Genomic DNA, 22,260 nt, shown 5'->3' on the forward strand with positions numbered 1-22,260 from the left:
CATTGTTTTCTCTGAAGTTTTGTAGTGTACATTCTTGGACTCCTTTAGGTTTACTCATTCTTGTTTGGTACTTTGATGTAGATATATATTTCAATGAAGGGACTTGCCCCTACTCTTGAAGATAACTAATAGAATCTTTTAAATCCTATTTTTTATTGCATACATGACAACAATTTTAAATCAAAGTGCTTTGATGCACATCCTTTCAAAATTGCAAGGAGGCACAATTACCAAGCATACTTGTTAAATTTAGAAACCCCCCCTTTTCCCTACAGTAAACATTAATTCCTGTATTAGAACCCTTTAACCATCAGAAATACATCTTTAAGACACATTGCTGTCTTGGTATAATAAACTAAGATTAGCTATCCAGACTAACTCAGAATTTGCTATAACTGCCAGGCATTCTGTCCAGTGCTAACAGGGTATGTGAACTCTACTGAGGACTTAAAACAGATATTTCCTACCTGATGCCCTCCAGATGTTTGGGAATATAATCAATCTGAGCTAACATGGTCTAAGGGGTGAGAACCAATAGAGCTGCTCTCCAATGTGCGGAGTTCAAATTTAAAGCACTCCCAGCAAACTTGAGACCATGATACTATTTTCAGTGTCCAAAGCGAGGCAAAGTGGGTGAACGGTTTGCTGCTTGATATGATTGATATCCATCAGAGGTGGCTGGGAGGAGAAGTAACCCACTTAGAGGATCCTTTTGGCAACGAGCCATAGCTTCCTTATAATTAATTTTTTCTTTGCTGATAGGGTCAACAAGATCCTTTTCATAGTTGGAGTCATCTTGCAGCATCATGGCCAGGTCACCGCTAAGCATGCCTATCTGGACAGCCTCTGACACTGGGATACGGCCAGTTTTCTTGGGATCTATTAGTCCTCCAGTCAGGTGCTGCACCTGCAAATAAGGAAAGGCATTGTCCTTTGTAATCCACCCTTTCTGAACAGCCTCTCCTACAGGCAGCCTTCTCTTGGTGACAGGATCTTCAATCCCAGTGAAAGCCTTCTGAGCATTCAACAACCTCTGTATGTATGTATTGTCAATGAGCCCTCTGTCGATGGCTTTGTGGACCGAGTAGCGATCCCGTGAGACAAGATCAACGACCCCTCCTGTAGCAGCTTGGGCCTCCAGAAGTTTTTGAGCTGTCATTGGATCCACCAGCCTCTTGCTAAGCGCAGATTTGATGTTGTACTTATTGTCAGATGTGGGGTCATACACTCCAGCAATGGGGAAGGTATCATCACAGAAGGCCATCTGTGTTGGAGGGAAGAAGCTCTGCTTCTTTTGGAAGGCAGGTGATGTAACTGGAGACTTGGAGATGATTGAGCCAATAGAGAGGGATGAGTTGTGCTTCGTTTCGCCTGCTACTAGCAGAGCAAATTCAGAAATAGGAATCCTGCCTTCCTTATAGAGCTGGTATTCCTCTTTTGTAATTCTTCTAAACCTCAGAGCGTCGTCAATAGAGTACTGTTTTCCACTCTTCTTATCAAGGAGGACAGAAACATCTCCCTTGGGTCCCAGAGTTGTGATTTCTTCCCAATCACATTCTAATTCTTGCAGCTGGATATACTGTTCCCTGTCTATCATGCCTCTCTTGTAGGCCTCATAGGGTGAAACATCCTTGCCTGTCTCTGGGTCCAGAATAGAGATCTTGGTGGAGAGATTTGTTTCTCTCATCTGAGTCTCATTGTTCAGTTCTTCCTTATTTACTCTGCTTTGAAGCTCTCGGACAGTCTTCTCTTTTTCATAGATCTGATCCTTCTCCTTAAGTATGTCAGATTCAAGGTGAGAAAGCTCGTTGACAAGTTGCATCTTCTTTAGTCGGTCATTCTCTGTCCTTTGGCTCAGGAGCTTGGATTGCTCTCTGAGGAAAAGGATTTTCTGTTGTTGCTGTCTTTCCAGTTCTCCCAACTCTTCCTCAAGATTAGCAATTTCTTGTATTGCCACATTCCGAGTTTGCTGAAGCTCAGCTTCTTCTTTGCACCATGTCTTCTTCATGCCTTCTGCTCTCTCAGTTTTTTCTTTGAGACGCCTAATATCTTCTTCTGCATTTTGCCGGGCAATTCGCTCCTTGCTGAGCAGATCCCAGAGACGTGCTCGCTCATTTTCCAATACTTTATCTTTTTCTACTCTAATTACTTCCTTGTAGATTGTTTTTTCCTGGGACTTTGTTTTCTGTAAAACATCAATTTGGCTTTGTAGGTTCTTGCATTCCCTCTGAAGGCTCAACACTTGAGCCTTCTCATTATCCAGGTCAATTCGGAGATGTGTACTGGACTGCTCAAGAACAGGATCTTTCTCCACCTTGACCACTTCTTCTGTGATTATTTTTTCTTGAACTGGGGCGGGGCTTTCCTCAATTTCCTTTATCCTCAAGGTGATTTGCCGCATTTCTTTTTCCAAAATAAGCCTTTTATTTCTGTCATCTTGGAAGGTAAGCAGTCTCTCTTTCTCTTCAACTGCTGCCCGAAGCTGTTGGACTTCACGTTCTAAGCGTCGGCGGTTGCTAACTTCATCATCCAAGCTCTTGCTGAGCCTGCTGTGCTCATCTCTGAGCTTTGGGTCTCTCTGTGTAAGGACGACTTCCTGGACTACCACTTTTTCCTCAGGCTTTCTCCTTTCCAGGAGCATATACTTATTCTGGAGGTCATAGATGGCATCTTCCGTTGCTCTCCTTTTTTGCGATGCATTCCGTACTTCTTGGCAGAGTCGTTCAGCTTCTCTTTCTAGCAGAGGGTCATTCTCATATCGGACAACCTCCCTGGTGACTAGCTTGGTTTCAACTTTGGATCTTTCTCTCTTCCATTCATCCTTTTCTCCCTGCAGCCTAATCAGCTGTTCTTGGGACCTGCCATTTGTATTCACAAGGTCATTCAACTGTTGCTTCAGTCTATCAATTTCTCTTAGAATCTCTGGGCTTTTCTCCATCTTCACCACCTCTTGGATAACCTCTTTAAACTCCACTGTAGGTGCCTGTGACCTAAGAACTTTCAGCTCAGTTAAGGCGCTCCCAACTTCCTGCTCAACCCTTGTCCTTCTTCTTGTAACTTCTTGGAGTTCTTTCTTCAAACGTGCTATCTCCTCTTCAGTTTCAGGGTCAATATGAAAGATTTCATTAACCCTTTCCTTAATTTCCACCTTAGGCTTTTGCTTCTCTAGAGTGCTGTATGTGTTTTGCAGTTCTGTCAGCTCATTTGCTTGTGATGCATTCTTGTTCCTCTCCTCGTCAATTAGAGTTTGGAGTTTGGAAGATTCTTTCAGAAGCTCTGGGTCTTGCTCCACTTGTTTGACCTCTTTCACAATAACTTTTGGTTCTGCTCTTTCAATCAGCTTCTCAAGCTCTTCAATTCTGCTTTTCACTTTTCCTACTGTATCCACAAGTGACTTTCTCTTGAAACTGTCTTCATCAATTTGCATCTGCAGTGTTCTGATGGCTTTGACTACCTCTGGGTCCTTCTCCAGCTTGACCACCTCTTTTACCACCACTTTCTCTCGGATATTTGGCTTCCTCTGTTCCAGCAAGTGAAGCTCTTTCCTTAGCTGTTCAAGTTCAGAGATGGAACCTGAATTCTCACGGAGGTGCTTGATTTTTTCGTGAAGTCTGGCTGCTTCAGCATCTAGGCTTGGATCTTTCTCTATTTTAGTAATTTCTTTTGTAAGAAGCTGGGTTTTTACAGTCTTCCTGTTGTTCTCCAGTTCAAGGATCTTGCTGTTCATTATCTGAACATTTTTCAGTAGGTCCTTCCTTTTATTTTTTTCATCTTCAATTTGACGAGATATTTTAGAAAGGTCACTTTCCAAAGCTGGGTTTCTGTAATACTCAATCACCTCTTTCTCTTCTACTCTTTCAATGGGTCGTTGATTTTTTAGCACCAGAAGTCTGCGTCTCAGAATTTCCATTTCCTCTTGAACCCTGGCCTTCTTCCTCCGTTCCTCTTCCAGTTGAGCTTTCATGACATCTGCTTCTCTCGGTGACCTACCCATGTTTTGGGACTGTTGTGTCTGCTCATATGTCACCTGCACAGCTTCATTTACTTCTTTCTAAAAAAAGAAAGAAAGAAAGAAAGAAAGAAAGATGTCAGGAAGAGAAATGCAAATGTTAAAGAGTGCAGAAAATCCCATTTGTGAGCATATTTTCTTGTAGAGATTAAATTTAGAAAATTTAAATTTCACTACTTCAGGATTCAGCTTTCTCTAAGCATTGAGCAAATACCTGCATAGGAATATACACTGCACCAGCACTACACAACCCCCATGTCAAAAAACCAACATTGTACAACACATACCAGTGCCCAGCCACAATGTGCAACTGCATTGGATAAGCCATAAATAATAAGCACAATGTTGCTCTGTGCATTACTCTGCTTTTGCCACTTTCAACCAACTACATCTGTTGTACTGTAGTGGATAATTTGTTGTCCATGCTAAGTGTGACATGCATACATATGTCACCATCAGGATGCCAGCCAGAATCTCCCAAGACACAAGACAGGTGCTCTTTATTCCACTTAAATTTTGTTTATGTTCAAACCATTTAAAATTATATCATAGATTAAAAATGATCGCAGAAATAAAATAAAGGCAGGAGAAGGACAGGTTGCTTACCTGTAACCGTGTTTCTTCGAGTGTACTCTGTGAATTCACACTAATGGAGAGACTGCGCCTGCGCAGGTTCCAACGGAAACTCTTCCCAAGCTAAAGTTTTAAATTTTGGCGGTAGCCACGCCCCCGTCCCCAGAGGGCATATAAGGCGGCCCTGGGCGCCCGCTCTCCAGTTCCTGCGCCGCCAAGGCAACGAGAAAGGAAGAGGGTTTGCCAGAGGGGAAGGAAGGGCGGGCTTGTGTGAATTCACAGAGTACACTCGAAGAAACACGGTTACAGGTAAGCAACCTGTCCTTTTTCTTCGTGTACTCTGTGAATGCACACTAATGGAGACTAGCACGCTTAGGTCCCGGATGGTGGGACAAGGCAAACCTTAACCACAAGTTGATGTCCAAACACATCTTTATTAAACATAAATAACATGGTCCGAAGGACCCATATAAGTAACACAAGCATCATGCCGAGAGAGGAATTCGGTAGGACACTAAATAAACAATTTCAAGCATGAGGAAAACAAGTACCGTGCATCATCTCCGAAGGGGAGAGAGGAGAAGTACATAAGGCACAATCGTTTAGGAAAACAGTGCAAATCAGAACATAGATATGGCATAACGAGATGGCCAAACACGGGGACATCTTATAGCGAAAAACCATGAGGAGGAGCCCTCCAGGGGGCTGAATGGTAGGTAAGTTCTGAGGATAAGGGCGGGGAGATAGAGATCCTCAGGACAGACAGGACGATAAAACCGATCTAGCAAAGGCTGAGTCTTTTAAGGCTTTTTGGTCTATTCTGTAGTGAGACACAAAAGTAAGGGGGTTAGACCAGATCGCTGCCTTACAGATAGAGTCCAGAGGGATGCCCCTCAGAAAGGCAGTTGACGTGGAAAGACCTCTCGTCGAACGCGGGCGAACGGACGGGGGAGGTGGACGTTTAGCCAGTTCGTAGGCAAGTTCAATGGCCTGAGCAATCCAGTGAGATAACCTTTGCGAAGAAATAGGATCGCCCAGCTTATCTGGGGCATGGGCTATAAAGAGTCTCTGAGTCTTACGAATGTCCCTGGTGCGGTCGCGATAGAAGAGAAGAGCCCTACGTACGTCGAGGAGATGCAACCTCCGTTCCAGGGGAGACGAGGGGTTTGGAAAGAAAGCAGGGAGAACAATGTCCTGGTTAAGGTGAAAGGCCGAGACCACTTTGGGGAGGAAGGTGATGTCCGGGCGGAGAACGGCTCGGTCATGGTGGAAGCGGAGATAAGGTTCATCAACCCTAAGGACCGCCAGCTCCGAGGGTCTGCGAGCCGAAGTTATGGCCACCAGGAAAGCTACTTTCCAAGAAAGTAGACGCAGGTCGGTCGATGCTAGAGGCTCGAAAGGAGAGGAAATTAACTGGGAAAGCACGAGCTCGAGGTTCCAGCCCAGCGTAGGCGGCTGGGAGGGCGGACGGATGTTGTTGTACCCCTTTAAGAAGGTTTTCACAAGATGATCAGAGAATAAAGATGGTCTACCATGTTGTTGGAAACACCACGAAAGAGCAGCCAGATAAGATTTCATAGAGGAAAGCGAAAGCTTCTGGTCTGCAAGGGTCATAAGAAAGTCCAACACTATCGGTATCGAGGTCGGAAAAGCGGCGATGTCCCGGGACCGAAGAAAGGCACGGAAGCGGGAGATTTTATAAGTGTATGACCTGGTTGTAGCCGGCTTGTGAGCTGCACGGAGGACCTCCTGCAGGTTTTGCGGGAGGGAGGTTAGGCGAGAATTCTCCATGCAGTGAGATGTAGAGAGGGGAGATCCGGGTGCAGGATCTGGCCGTTTTCTCTGGATAAGAGGTGCGGCAGAAGAGGTAGAGTGAGAAAGTTCATTTTGGAGAGGTGGAGAAGGGCCGGGTACCAAGGCTGCCGAGGCCAAGCTGGTGCTATCAGGATCGCCGACGTCGAAATCGACCAGAGTCTCTGGAGGACCTTCGGTATCAGAGGGAAAGGCGGAAAGAGGTAGATCGGTTCCGACGACCAGTCCAGAAGAAAAGCGTCTCCCAGGCAGCCCGGAAAGGAGGCCGGAGGAAGTCTCGCGCCGTATCGAGGTAGTTGCGCGTTCTGGGGAGAGGCAAAGAGGTCCAGAGTGGGAGGAACTCGTCATCCTGCTGAGGGCGTCCGCCAAGTCGTTTTGGATCCCGGGAAGATGGACTGCCAGGATCTGTATGTTGCAGCTTATGCACCAGGACCACAGCTGAGAGGAAAGGAGCATCAGCTTTCTCGAACCCGTGCCGCCCTGTTTGTTGATGTAGAAGACTGCCACTGTGTTGTCTGATTGAACGAGGACAGACCTCTGGGAGATCAGGCGGGAGAAGGCTTTCAGAGCTTTGAAGATGGCGAGAAGTTCGAGAAAGTTTATGTGATTGGTCCTTTCGGAGCGAGACCAAAGACCTTGTATGGTGAGACTGCCCAAGTGGGCTCCCCAGCCGTAATTGGAGGAGTCCGTGGTTACGGTGACCGAAGGAGGAGGCTGATGAAACGGGAGGCCCTTGCAAACGTTGGAGAGGGACTTCCACCAGCGGAGCGACCGTCGAACATGGAGCAGGATGGAGAGAAACCTCGAGTTGAGGTGGCAGGATGGCTTGAAAACGTCTATAAACCAACGCTGCAGGGTGCGAAGGTGGAGCCTGGCAAACGGGATCGTGAGGACTGTGGAGGCCATGTGGCCCAGGAGCACTTGGATGGACCGGGCTCGAACTCTCTGTTTGGTTTCGCAGAGGGAGATTTGGTGCCGAAGGGCGAGAAACCTGTCGAGCGGGAGAGAGACGGTTTGAGGGAGTGAGTTGAACAGGGCGCCGATGAAGCGGATCTTGTTCGACGGAATGAGGTGAGATTTGTCGAGATTTAACTGGAGACCGAGAGAGTCGAGAAGAGTGAGGGTAACGTCGACATGACGACGGAGGAGGACAGGGTCGGACCCGACCAGAAGCCAATCGTCCAGATACGGAAAAACTGTGATCCCTTGGAGTCTGAGGTGGGCAGCCACCACAGCGACGACCTTGGTGAAAACCCTTGGGGCTGTGACGAGGCCGAAGGGTAAAACGGTGAACTGGTAGGTCTGGTCGAGGACCTTGAAGCAAAGGAAGCGCCTGTGGGTTTTTCGAATCGCCACGTGGAAATAAGCGTCTTGTAAATCTATGGAGACGAAGTAGTCTCCGCGCTGAAGCATAGGGAGGATGGAAGTGATGGATACCATTCTGAATTTTGTTGGGCGTATGAACGTATTGAGCACACGCAAGTCCAAAATGGGGCGGAGCCCCCCTCCCCTCTTCGGGACCGTGAAGTACCTGGAGAAGAAGCTTTGAGGGTCCTGTACTGATGGAGAAGGCCGAATAGCCCCTTTGGCGAGGAGGGTGTCGATTTCGGCGAGAATTTCCTGAGAAGGGTTGGAGAGAAGGATCTGTCCCGTGGGCGGGAGCTCTTCGAACTCCAAGGCATAACCGTCTCGAACAATTCGGAGAACCCAGGCATCCGAAGTAATAGACTCCCACTGATGGAAGAAAGGAGCCAGGCGATCTGAAAAGAGGCCGTGAGGTTGATGTAGCAGAGGGGAGGGCTGCGGAGGAGTGGGTCTTGCATCGATATCGGAGGTAGAGACCTGACAAGGAAAGGTGGCGTCAGGTACGCCGATGAGGCTGACCGGAGGTAGGAGTGGCACGGCCGCGCTGCTTCTGAGGATGAGCAGGACGGCGAGGTTGTTGGCGGTTCTGGTTATTCGAAACCGAGGGACGCCTGAAGGATTGGTGACGGTAAGAAGGGGGCGGAAAACGACGAAAGCGCTGAGGAAACCATCTGGTGCGATGAGTTTGAGGCTGGTCGCCACATTTGGTAGCTAGGACCTTAAAATCATGGTTAGTTTTGAGTTTATCATCGGTGCCGGAATTAAAGAGACCCAAGGCGTCGAACGGAAGGTCTTCAATAACTTGCCTGGAAGAAGAAGACAGGCCCGATGACCTCAGCCAGGCGTGACGGCGGATGGCAATGGCGTGGGCGATCATCTTACCGGCCGTGTCGCCTGTATGTTTTGCCATCTGAATTTGATGATGGGCTAGGGAGTCAGCCTCTTGCTGAAGGGTGGACAGCACCGAACGGTCCTCGTCAGACAACTTTGAGAAGAAGGGCTGAGCTTTCTCCCAAAGGATTTGCCGGTATGCACCCATACAGGCCCCATAGTTCGCCATTCTGCAAAGTAGAAGGGCCCCAGAATAGAGCTTTCGGCCCACCGCGTCAAACCTTTTGCCTTCTCTATCCGCAGGAGTATTTGACTCACGACCGGAAGTCTGTGAAGCCTTGACGACCATAGAATTCGGGTCGGGATGATGTTTTAGCCACTCCAAGGTATCGTCATCGGTGCGGTACCAGGATTCGATCCTTTTTGAGGTAGGAGGGATCGAGGAAGGAGTCTTCCAGGATGCCTGGATGACGTCCAGAAGGTAAGGCAAGAACGGAAGCAGCGTGGCCGGAGGGGCTTGGGCTTGGACCCGCTTGAAAACCAGATCAGACACCGCCTTAGAAGTTTGTTTGATCTCTAGACCTAGAGCATCGGCCATTCTCACCATTTGATCCGAAAAGGCCCGAATATTGTCCGTGGGTGAGGGAGGATCCACCTCGTATGCATCGTGAGGAGGAGAGAGGTCGAGACCGAGAGATACCACTGAGGCTGAGAGAGCGGAGTCAGGGCGATCGATATCGATCTCATCGTCCTCGGCCCCTTGGGGGGACTGAGGGGGAGATGATAGCACAGTCTCTGGGGGAGGCAAAGCCTCAAGAGCAGGAGCCATCTGAGCCCGAGTTTCTTTGGAGGCCGAAGCTTGGGCAGCTCGAGCCAAGCGGGTGGTTTGTCTACCCCGTTCCGGTGTCAAGGTCGGGGGAAAGAGCTGCTGGCGTGATGGACGATGCACGGCAGCAGGCCGAGGCGACGGCACCCTGACCACTGTTTGGGTGGAGTGGTGGGGTGAGTCCTGAAGTTCGCCATCGGACAGAACTCGGGGAGAGGGTTGACGAGGCCGCTGGGCAGGAGCGATCGGAGAGGATCTCCTAGAAGAAGTCGCCGAAGAAGAAGGGAGGTCTTTTTTAGAAGAGGCAGAAGAAGAGGAGCGTTGGGTCGCCCTCTTTTTAGCAAGCGGCTGCTTAGAAGGAACCCTCAGAGATTTCCCCGCTGTCGGAGGGACCATTGCCGAATCGGACTGGGTTCGACGAGCTTCCTCGTGGGCTCTCTTAAAAGCGATTTTCATCGCGGAGGTTGATGGAGGAGACCCAAGGTGGGATCGAATGGAAGACACGGAGGCTACCGAGCTCGACGTCGAGGAGGGGCCCACTCTGCCAGAACGAGTCGACACGGTGACCGTGGTGAGCGTGCATGGCGGTTTGACGGGCTTAGCTGTTTTGGAGGCCCTGGACGTCCTTGACGAAACTGAAGGGGCCTTAGCAGCCGGTGCCGACATCGGTCTCGGGTTCGGCGTCGACGTCGTGCCCGATGTCGACGGAGTGGGCTCAGGGGTGAGCGACTTCTCGTAGAGCGCTGCTCTGAGTCTCGCGGCTCTATTTTTCCTTGCTTGAGCCGTTAGGGCTAGGCAAAAACGGCAGGTACCGACGACATGGGCCTCTCCAAGACAGAAGAGGCACTTGGCGTGGCCGTCGGAGTCAGGGATTTTAGCGGCACACTGAGTGCAGCGTTTGAAGCGAGTAGTAGACATGAGAATCCGAAGTGAACCTTGCGGCGGAAAAAAAGGAACTGGAGAGCGGGCGCCCAGGGCCGCCTTATATGCCCTCTGGGGACGGGGGGCGTGGCTACCGCCAAAATTTAAAACTTTAGCTTGGGAAGAGTTTCTGTTGGAACCTGCGCAGGCGCAGTCTCTCCATTAGTGTGCATTCACAGAGTACACGAAGAAAAAGCTAAAAACTACACCTGTATGCAGTGATGATGTAATATTACCACTAACAAAACCTGAAGTATGAATGACACATAGCAATGTAGAATTTGAGAAGATGAACTAAGTCAAAAACCAGAAAACAGAATTATTAGAAATGTGTAGAAAAGTTCTTTTTATAAGATTTTTAAAACAAAGTTTTTAAAGAACAAGCTGGGGCACTATTAGGTAAATTGCATTTTAAAGCTTTTTATTTTTAAATTGTATTTTAACTTTTAAAAACTTGTAACAAGTTTAATCCTATTATAATATTTAATTGTTGCCTGCTTTTAACTCTATTATTTTTAAAAATTATAAGCTGCTTTAGGTCCCAATTTTGGGGGAAGTGGGATAAAAAGAACAACAACAACAACAACAACAGTAATCATTCAGGTGAAAGGAATAGATTAATATTATTTGACCATGACTGAACAAAGAAGGAATACATGCAAATAACCAACATACCCTCTTCAATATACTGTATATCAATGTTGCAAAAAGAAGAAGGAATAAAAGCATAAATCTTACTGAGCAGTGGAGGTGCCCGTTCCTAGTTGCACCATGGCAACTAAAGTAACATCCCATGGCTCACATGGAATAAGCTTTGCAATTTTAGACAAATAATAGTGCTTTCTTCTTGTCTTTAGGATAACTTTCAGAAAGTAGCTATTGTTGCCTTAGGGATTTAGGCCACATCTACACTGTAGAATTAATCCAGTTTGACACCACTTTAACTGTCCTGGCTCAATGCTATGGAATCCATGGATTTGTAGTTTGGTGAGGCACCAGCACTCTGGCAGAAAAAGCTAAAAATCTTGAAAACAATATAATTCCATAAGATTAAATAACTGCAGTTAAGGTGGTTTCAAACTGCATGAATTCTGCAATGTAGATACAGCAAGAGGCAAAGACAGAAGTAGCTGGATGTAAGAGCATGACTAATATAAGCACTATCAATCTGAGAGCTATAAAGCATAGGGCTATAACAATTAATGGGTAACAGAAATTGAAATTGAGGGGACTTCTGCAAAAGTCTTTTAATTGAGTGAATGTGCTGAGTTTTTTTTCATTTATTGATGTTAAAATATCAGTGATTTACACAACAGCTATTACTGTACTATCATGTTTTTTTGTTGTGTCTTTTATGTTGTAAGCCAACTTAGTTCCCTTGTTAGGAAAATGACAGGATATATATTAAACAAGACAAATAAATAAAATAAATTGGCACAGGGAGAGGAGGATGCCACCTTCTATACTGAATGTTTAAGGATTTAGGCACTATTGTCAACTAACAAGGGTGAAGGCCTAGCCGAAGCAGGTAGGAGACACATCCACACCTTGGCAGGTTTTTTTTTTTTTTTTTACAAATACATCCATGTGTTCTTTGCTGAATTCAAATGATAAAATAATTAGGGTATGGTAATACAACAGCACCTTGAAGCAGCTTTTTTTTTGTTTTTCATTTTTTGTAAAATGATCAAAGGTCTGGAGAACAAGCCCTATGAGGAGCGGCTTAAAGAACTGTGCATGTTTAGCCTGCAGAAGAGACGGCTAAGAGGAGACATGATAGCCATGTACAAATATGTGAGGGGAAGTCATAGGGAGGAGGGAGCAAGCTTGTTTGCTGCTGCCCTGCGGACTAGGACGCAGAACAATGGCTTCAAACTACAGGAAAGGAGATTCCACCTGAATATCAGGAAGAACTTCCTCACTGTGAGGGCTGTTCGGCAGTGGAACTCTCTCCCCCAGACTGTGGTGGAGGCTCCTTCTTTGGAGGCTTTTAAACAGGCTGGATGGCCATCTGTCGGGAGTGCTTTGAATGCGATTTCCTGCTTCTTGGCAGGGGGTTGGACTGGATGTCCCATGTGGTCTCTTCCAACTCTACTATTCTATGATTCTATGATTCTATGATTTTCTCTGAAACAAAAAAAGCAACCAAGAGATCTTCTTAGCCCCAAGGAGATACCAAATGAGTTATCTAGGACTTATTCTATTTAAGCCTTCCACATGATGCACATATACCTTATCCAGAACTTTCTTTGCAAATTCCAGCCGGCTGAGCTGCTCTTTATTTTCAGCAGCGGATTCTGTAAAGAGCTTGGTCACATTGTTTTCCTAAGGAGAATCAATAAAACATTATTCAGACAATGTGATATTTCTTTCTGTGATATGCTGTAATTTTCTACTCTGTTTCAAAGCTACCAAAATTTCCTAAAGAAATGCGCTGTGACAATGCCAATTGGAGTTTCACTTGTTTTGTTTAACCTTCCAGACACAACATTCCTATAAACATCTCTGTCCAGAGTTGAATCCTATTGGATTCAGTGGGAATTACTCCTAGGCAAGTGTGTATAGCCACTGTCCTACTATAATTGTGCCTCCTTTATTCACTTTGCATGTGACAAATAATAATAATTCTTTCTTACTCGCCTCTTCTCATGGCTTGAGGTGCACTATAGTTAAAACACTTCATAAAGCATTATGTAAAATACATATGCTAAAACTTATTTAAAACATATGAAATACATATATTAAAACACACAGAACAAAGATTAAAAAACAGTAAACACAGGACATGAGTTTAAAATTCATAGGTCTTCAATTTTCTCTTAAATTCTGACAACTGATTTAGCTGTCAGAGCTCTTCTGGCAGCTTGTTCCACAGTCTTGGGGTGGTGAATGAAAGGATCCTCTGGGTGACTGTTGGCTGGAGAAGACGCACCCCAGAGGACCTAAGTGTTTGGGGTGGCTTGTACGTAAATGTGACTTGTGTGAGTGTTAGAAAAGTGTAACCATAGGGAGTTTTGCATCACAGACACAGAGACCTGAAGTTCGCTTGAAAAAATTAGCTTTAGGCAAAAGAAGCTTTGTTTACTTATAGGATATCTAAATGTATCTCCACTTGCCTTTTCTTTCTTCAGAAAACACTTTCCCCTTTGGATTGCTTTCATCAGTTTAATGGATTATTTCACTGAAACATTTATTTTTAACTGCATGTAGCTTTGTTAGTTGTTTTTTTTTTTGAAGTGAAGGCATCTTAATGCTTTCCCCCCTCTCACCACAAAGATGTTGGCACTTTCATGAGGTATTGCTCTATTTTGACATTTTTAAAACTGTTTTTAAGACATGGAAAATGGCTGATTAAAATAAATAAAATATTTATGTAAATAAACTTGAGCTCTGGTTCGGGTTCTCACCTCAGCTTGGATGCTCTCTTGAAGGGGGGTCACGCGGAGGCGTTTTGCAGAGGAAGCAGTCAAACTGGGATCTAGAGAGGACCGATATTTTCCTGCTTGGAGTTCATAATCCTGATTTTTTTCAAACAAATTAATTCATTAGTTTTTAAACATCCAGAGAACAATACAATGGTTCATCAAGTAGAAATAGAAAATTCATTGAGCACCGCAACGTACATTAAGGACAGATTGCACATTCTGAGACAAGTTGACCACTGAATTCTTGTCAGACTCTTTACTCTGGATTTCATTTGCCAGCCTCTGCAAGGGAAACAGAAATCGAGAGTCAGGACACGATCCAGTTCACTGCTGGATAACTGTTCATTATCAATTTCTAAAATATTAATGCATGCTCGTTTTAGACAACAAAATTTAAAACTTCCCTCTCTGAAAGGGATTTTTGCTCTAGTTGCTTTAGAGATAAGCAGGCCCTAACTGTGTAAACTTCCAGAACTGCTTTCCACTGTTTCACATTCTTTGTAATTTTAAGGCTATTTCTTGTATATATTCCTTTGTTTCATACAGTTCAACATGACAGAAGCCAAGCTTGAAACATGGAACAGGAAAGTTGGTTTGTTAAATTCCAGCACTAGAAATGTGAAAATTAATTCACTGTTAAATACTGAAATAGTTTGATTGTTGAGCTTTGTGGGTCATTGTTTACTTCAATTAGTGAGTCTTAAAATCATGGGATTTACAGAGAGTGCAATGTGAGTTGTCTTCTATGAGCACTAAGTTTTACTATTGACTTCCTCAAAAATGTTATTTGTGACATTTTAAAGTTGAATTTCCCAACCAGGCACTATTTAGAAGTGCTAGATTACAAAGTGTAGGTTATGGTGCAAGGTTGGGGAAAGGCTATCCTAAAACATGGGATCTAACAACTATATTAATTTTGTCCTTGATCTGCATCCCTCTTCTTTTCACCTCCACTCCAAGCATCATATGTGCTCTAAACCCATCTTTCAAACATGAATTGTTTTCTGGTCTGGAAAAAGAATAACAAGAACTAGTTCATTCTAGTTAGGTGACACTAATCCACTGCAACAGTGAAGGGCAGCAAAAACTGGCTATAAAGATGAGCTTGTAAAACAAAGTAGGGAATTTCTAATTGGAAATATTTTGCAAGCCTCTGAGCATATACAGAACATTATAGCAAACTATTGAATAACTGCATTCTTTCCTTAACTCAGAATCAATGTGTGATTTTCAAAGAATAGTGCTATGACACATATTTTTCATGGATCCTCAAGTTTCTAACAACTCCAGAACCATCCCCAGAAAAGAAAAACAAGGGATTATTCATTGCCCCACAGGAATAACAACTGCTTGTAGGCATCATGTTTACTTGTTGAGCTTTGTTGGAGTGATTATTTAGTATACAACTACAGTAGAGTCTCACTTATCCAACACTCGCTTATCCAATATTCTGGATTATCCAACGCATTTTGTAGTCAATGTTTTCAATATATCGTGATATTTTGGTGCTAAATTCTTAAATACAGTAATTACAATGTAACATTACTGCGTATTGAACTACTTTTTCTGTCTAATTTGTTGTATAACATGATGTTTTGGTGCTTAATTTGTAAAATCATAACCTAATTTGATGTTTAATAGGCTTTTCCTTAATCCCTCCTTATTATCCAACATATTTGTTTATCCAACGTTCTGCCGGCCCGTTTATGTTGGATAAGTGAGACTCTACTGTAGTTATATCAGTTATTTCCAAAGTGATTGTGAGTGCCTATTAACCCTCACATTATCAGGCCTTGTTTGGACAGGGGACCAATTAACATATAGCTTTTTTCATATCAGTAGCAACTTGAGAAACTGCAAGTCGCTTCTGGTGTGAGAGAATTGCCCGTCTGCAAGGACGTTGCCCAGGGGACACCCAGATGTTTTACCATCCTGTGGGAGGCTTCTCTCATGTCCCCGCATGAGAACCTGGAGCTGACACAGGAGCTCACCCTGCTCCCCGGAGTCGAACCACCGACCATTTGGTCAGCAGTCCTGCCAACACAAGGGTTTAATCCATTGCGCCACCGGGGGCTCCTAACATAACAGTTTAACTAGTTATTCCCAATCTTCCACCTCTTTGACTGAAGACAGCATAGTTCTCACCTTCTGTGCCTGGAGCTTGTAATTGATCTGGCTGGGACCATCTGTGGTCTTCACCTGGTACTTGGGCAAATTGTTGAGCCAGAACATCAAATTCTCATTGGCATTTTGGAACTGTTGGTAGGTGAGGCTGGTATTCCTGAGTGTCTTCTCTCTGGATGGATAGGGGCATGATTAGAAAGGGATTAGAAAGAGCTGTTATAGGGAAGATTCTCCCAGAGGAGCTTTTCTTTCTGATTTTCATGTTCAAATTAGGTAAAGACATATAGAATCATAGTTGGAATGGCCATCTAGTCCACCCCTGTGGGGCAGCAACACACATCCTGCAGAACACTGGTGGTCAATCAGAAATTTCCTTCAAGAGTAGTTACAGTGTCTGCTCTCACCAAGAGGTAGCCAGGTAGGCAGCTTCCTTACTGCAGCCTACATAAGGGAAGACTCCTGGGAGATTACATGAGTGTAGACTCATATAATCCAGTTTAAACCAGATAATGTGGATTATCTGCTTTGATAATCTGGATTATATGGAAGTGTAGAAAGGGCCTAAGCAACATCAAAGTGTGGTCAACATTGTAAAAGTAGTTAATGAGGGAGAATACACAAGCTAAAAGAGGCTACAGTAGTTTGCTTTTCTCTCTGTTGGAAATGGTGGAAAGTTCCACCATTTCTCCTCTTACACACACACACACACCCGCCACTACTGAGGTAACTGAGTAAAAAATAGCTTTACACTTTGAACTCAATTTGTAGTTACTGAATTAAGATAAGGCCAAAAGGGGAGGAGAATATTGGAACTGGGATGTTTTTTTAAAAAAAAGTGGGATGACAAAGCTTTAATCAGGATGGTCCTTTCCAAATCTGGCAGTTGCACATATGGATATACTACATAGTAGATGCTAGACATAGTCTGTATACTGTATGAACAGAAAACAAGATGGCCAAAAGTAACTTCTCTAGGTTTTGTCCAACATGGTCTCCTTTGCCTCCACATTACTTTTACCACTATCTCCACTACTGAAGAGGGCTGGGCTTCCTACCTATGATCCAGCTGGTCAGCAACAGCATGATATCGGTCATTAAGGAGCTGGACTTCCTTCTTCTGCCTCGGCAGATCTGGGCAATACTCCTGGAAGTTGTTCTGCACAGCGCTGCAGCAATGCTCTGCATCCTTGAGACTCCGGTTTAACTTCAGCAAACAGTCCTCCTGCTTCACTAACTCTCGCTTCAGTTTCTGCAAGGGGAAGAGGCACAGAGTTCAGAAGAGCAATTTTGTTTAAACAAATAAATAAATCCTGATACATTTGTTTTCCCAGTCTGCCCCCCTCTCAAGAAATTATACCTCCACAAAGAGAACGATGCTGACAACTGAACATGTAGGAGTAGAAAGGCATCTACATTATTTGGAAATGATTTGTCTTAACAGGATGCGTGGGAGAAACAAAGAACAAGTAAACAGTTGCACTAGATTTTATTAAATTGGGTATATTTTGGTTGTAATGTGTGTGAGAACACTGATTATGGTTAGAGGAAAGTATAAGCACAGAAGCAAGAAATGAAAGTGCAGCTGGGAGAGAGAAGGCCTATGGAAGCATTAAGGATCTAGTAGGTGCTTTGCCCTGTTGGGAAAATTAAGGCTGCGTTTATACCAGGTAGGTATAAACTCTGGTATAAATTTTCTCCAGAGGAGCCCCAGATGCACTGATTCTGGAGCTGGTGTCTACATGGGCTGGGACCACTTTGGCCCCAATGGCATGTCACTTCACCCTCTGAATCACTGCAATCATTCTCATCCAGCAACAGGCAGTGAGGTCTGTCCATGCAATCAGCAAGAAAGAGGGGCTTGACCGTGATGCACTGTTATGACTTCAGCAGACCCAACTACAATGGTGAGGTACCCATGTGGAGCTCCGTGGTTGGTAGGGAGTAGCAATGATGCCACGGAGGATGTGGTGATGTCCTAGTGCAACACAAGGATTAGCTATCCCCTTTCCGTTGTGCCTGATCCAGCAAGTTTCCAGCAAACTGCCCAAAAGAGGGCAAAGTTGGTTTAATTCCAGAAAACCTGGGATAGTCACCTGAGATTGCTGTGTGTCATGGAGACAGATGATGAAGGATTCATGGTGAGTCTAGTTTTTGTTTTTTGTTTTTTTGCCATCCTTGGCATGCAGTACGTGGCATGCAATACTAGTGCTAAGTTTATCTTTCTGACAGAAACCTGTAGTTAGAATTTTTTGTAGTTTTTGCCCCTTGTGGGAATGCTCTTAGTTGTCATTTAGCTTTACATATAATATTTGTATTTATACAGTCACATGGGAGCCCCAGGTGGCACAGTGGGTTAAACTGCTGAGCTGCTGAACTTTCTGACCGAAAGGTTGGCGGTTCAAATCTGGGGAGCGGGGTGAGCTCCCACTGTTAGCCCCAGTTTCTGCCAACCTAGCAATGTGAAAACATGCAAATGTGAGTAGATCAATAGGTACTGCTCCAGCGGGAAGGTAACAGCGCTCCATGCAGTCATGCCAGCCACATGACCTTGGAGGTGTTTACGGACAATGCCAGCTCTTCAGCTTAGAAATGGAGATGAGCACCAACCCCCAAAGTCGGACACAACTAGGTTTAATGTCAGGGGAAAACCTTTTCCTTTTTATATAGTCACATATACTATGCTGTTCATCACATTCTGCTTGTTTCGTTACCAATGGCCTATCTCTGGAAGGGAGCTAGGTGGCCAAAGGGAGACTACATGTAGAGATGGATTCTCATCTCCTTTCAGGGGCCTGCTGATTGTGTGGCCTGGTTTTCTCTGGGATTTATTTGTTTATTTATTCATCAATGTCCTCTTGCTTCCTATGGTGAAAAAGCTGACATTTGGCTACTCAACTCTATTTCGCTCTATATACCAATCTGTCCTTCTGATTCCAAGATCTCTCACCTGAAGTTCATTGGCGCGATCCTGCAATGCGTTGGGTGAGGCTGGTATGGTGCCATCATGAGATAATTTGGCCTCAAAGTTGCTGATGATCTTATCTGTATTCTCTATCTGAGTCTCCAGATTTACACCTGCTTTAGCTCTGAGAGGGGGGAGATAATGTAAAACTATAAGCCAACCATTCATTTTAGAATTGTTTTCTTCAACACCACACCAATGCTATTTTCTATGATCTGAGCCAAAACACTTAATATTTCATAGAAAACATTGAAATTATGTTTCCTCCTTGTTACAATCACACACTCCATTCTCTGGTAGCAGGTACTGCTAACAACACTTACTTTTCCTCATAGAGCCTTGAGAGCACCTTAACATCACTGTATTTGTTCTTGATGTTGTTGAGCATCACAGGAAGCTGAGAAGCAGTGGTGCCAGCAGTCTTCTTTGAAAGATAGGTCTCGCACTCCTTTTGAGCAGCCTCTTTCTCTGCTCCTATGCCTTTAAGTCTTCTTGTCGCTGCCTGATAAAAAAGGCAATGCTTCTCTTAATATCAATCAATTAGGTTCAATGTAACAGTTCCCTACTGAGAGATCAGTATTAATCACAGTAGGAGACACAAGAGGAATGCATTTCCTACCACTGGATGGCTGCGATTACAGCTTATCACCCTGTGTAGCCTCACATTTTATTCCTGCTGCCCCATTTGGGAGGACTAGAGCACATCATATCTTGGGGCAGTGAGACTCTTAGTCCTCCAGCTTTCATAAATGTAACTATATAAACAAGAGATGAAGGTAATCAACAACAAAATGTTCATTCTGTACTATACTGAAGACTTGTTAGGCAGTGAATCATAGAGTCTTGCAGTTGGAAGGGGTATCAGGGGCCATCTAGTCCAGCGATTTGCCAAGCAGCAGTACTCAAGTAAAATTCTTCTGAATGACTTCTGACATCAACCTCTGTCTGGAGATCCCGAAGAAGGAGACTTCTATTCCACCGTTATGTATGGGGAAGACAGGGATTTAGTTCTAACTAAGCAACTTCAAGAGTCTCTATTGTTCTCTTTGTTTTTCAGGAATGTCAGTGAATTTGTTCAGGTAGTCTTTTGCCTTAGAGAAGCATAACAAGACTACTAGTACCACTACCCACAAAAACCTCTGTCCTTTCACTAATAGAGGTATTGATTCCCACAGGATATAAACATCTTAGCTTGGGATAAAGTATGAGAGCAAGCGATCATCGTCAAATGAACAATACAGATTGCCCCAGAACTTGCTTCATGGTCTCTGATCCGTTGAGTAAGGTCATCTATAGGGTCACTGTGGTTCAGTGGGGTCCTCAGACGGGTATAAGTCTCCTTCTTGACCTGGCCCAGGTCACCATCAATTTTCTCCAGCTTATGGAGCAACCGATCAGCTTGGGAGTCATCCTGGAACACGGTGGAGGTTCGGACTGGAGCTGTAATGACAAGGAATATTGACAGTTAAGGGAGGTGCTGCGATTCAAGTTAAATATAGTAAGCAAAATGTTTCATCTGCATATAAAATTAAATTTGCCCATGGTGTATCAATAAACAAGAAACAAACAGTATCCTCCCGTCTTTCACATCAGCAATAAAAACAGATCCTTCACTAGGATGTTTGAAACGTCCTTAAAACATTGTGGGGCTATAATCCCAAGAATGATTTAGTCACACTACAACGAAGCTGTAAATGCCAGCTTAAAAGCAGCTACAATGCAAACATACCCTGATTGCTTGCTTTAACAGGTGCCTTCTGGTTGCTCCTTAGTGTGTTCTGGACTGTAGCTCTCTTCTGCTTTACTGTATTCAGCTCACCTTCCAACCTAAACACAAAAAACAGTGTCAACTTTGCTTGGAGCACATGGTTTTCCGACCACATCTATTGTAGATGCAAACTATGTTTAGAAACTTTGCCAGAAACCTACTACAGGGTCACAGTCTAGCTTTTGTCCACGCTCCTCCCAATATTTTGTGGTGTTATTAGAGTTGGCTTTTGGTGATTTCTTTGGAGTAAATGCAGTTTGGATTAAAAACCAGAAAAGAGTACTAATTAGAACATTGCCATAGATTCATGGAGCCATTGGTGGGCGAGTCAAGACCTGCAAAGAATAATGTGTAACTTGTAAGATGTGACCTAATTCAAATTCCTGTTTCAGCGAATGTACGTACTAAGCAACAAGCCATACAAATAATGTGTGTTTTGAAAGCACTGGTCTAGAGGCAAAGTGAATAACTGCTATGCAAAAAATTCTCTTAAGAATACTGGCCTTTTGTTTGTCTCCTGATTATGATTGACTCAGGGAATTATTTCCTTAAGCTCAGTTCATGGTAATGGGAATAATTATGTATACAGCAGAATAAAATGGGCATCTCGTTGACAGCTATGTCATATTTGCAAACGTAAAAGGCTTCTAGTGTGATTCAATGTTTTCACTGCAATTACTGTAGGATACTCATTAACATTACCTATTTCTATGGGTGTCAAGACTACTCTGGAGAGTGTTATGAGATGAAAATATGTTGAATTCATGTATACAATGTGTGTATTTGTGTGCAAGGGGGAGAATTCAAATAAAATCTATGTATCTATGAGAATTGAGAAACAGTGTTATAAGCTATACTTAATAAATATAACTTGTGAGAAAGCTTTTAGGCAGAGAGATGCCTCACGCCATATTCTGGACAAGGGACCAGATAATAGGAATTGATCCCTGGCCATCTTTAAAGAAGACAAGCCTCATTTTAAAAGTACAAATTGGGCTTTCCTTTGAATGCCAGCTCCCCCACCTCCTGCTGAGGCAAGGAAACAGTCTCATTTTTTGCATTCTAGGTAGTAATAAGTGCTTAAGTATCTTGTTTGAATTGAAGAAATGGGAGAAAGTGTAAAATTGGCTCAGATTGGACCATCTCTACTTATCTATAGTTGATAGGCTTTGTCCCATATGGCAACTCCATTGCATGCTCAAGGACGAGTTGAGAGTCATTAGGAAACATTACCACAGGATGACAGCGATTATATTCATATTTATCATTTGCACATATATCTCTTTTCTCTGGGCCTATTACTTCAAGCATATGGTGACGTTTTCCTTTGAACTACCTGGAGGATAATATGAAAGCCATGTTTTGCCCCATCACAAAGTATTTCCTTCCCTCCAGGCAATAGCCTGAAAATTAGGAAGAGGGGGGCAAAGCAAAGAAGATGAAGAAGACCTTCCAGCACAAAAAAGAGATTTCTACCAAAGGGTAAGGAAGAGATTTCTTCACAGAAGTGAAGAAAAATCCCAGGGGTTTGAGAAATTTTCACAGGGGCAAAGCAAAGCAGAAATTCCAGAGAGATCTTCCCTGGGATTCCAGAGATTAGAGAGATTTCAACAGAGGAAGCAGAGAAGAGGAAAATTCTTCAAA

At 44.1% G+C, this 22,260-nt stretch overlaps 1 protein-coding gene across 1 annotated transcript in view; it reads right to left on the reverse strand.

Moving 5' to 3' along the window:
• Positions 1–134: 134 nt before the first annotated feature.
• Positions 135–22,260, reverse strand: part of evpl (envoplakin) — a 53,646-nt gene continuing 31,520 nt past the window's right edge. Inside the window, exons 13-22 of the mRNA XM_062973984.1 lie at positions 20,578–20,675; positions 20,103–20,288; positions 19,172–19,346; positions 18,834–18,972; positions 16,942–17,135; positions 15,908–16,058; positions 13,961–14,044; positions 13,745–13,855; positions 12,570–12,662; positions 135–4,051 (exon numbers count right to left, since the gene is read on the reverse strand). Coding sequence (XP_062830054.1) covers positions 608–4,051; positions 12,570–12,662; positions 13,745–13,855; positions 13,961–14,044; positions 15,908–16,058; positions 16,942–17,135; positions 18,834–18,972; positions 19,172–19,346; positions 20,103–20,288; positions 20,578–20,675 — 4,675 coding nt within the window. The 3' untranslated portion in view covers positions 135–607. The remainder of the gene's footprint in view (positions 4,052–12,569; positions 12,663–13,744; positions 13,856–13,960; positions 14,045–15,907; positions 16,059–16,941; positions 17,136–18,833; positions 18,973–19,171; positions 19,347–20,102; positions 20,289–20,577; positions 20,676–22,260) is intronic.

The sequence above is a fragment of the Anolis carolinensis genome, chromosome 2 (genome assembly GCF_035594765.1).
Source record: "Anolis carolinensis isolate JA03-04 chromosome 2, rAnoCar3.1.pri, whole genome shotgun sequence".
Classification (NCBI taxonomy): Eukaryota; Metazoa; Chordata; class Lepidosauria; order Squamata; family Dactyloidae; genus Anolis; species Anolis carolinensis.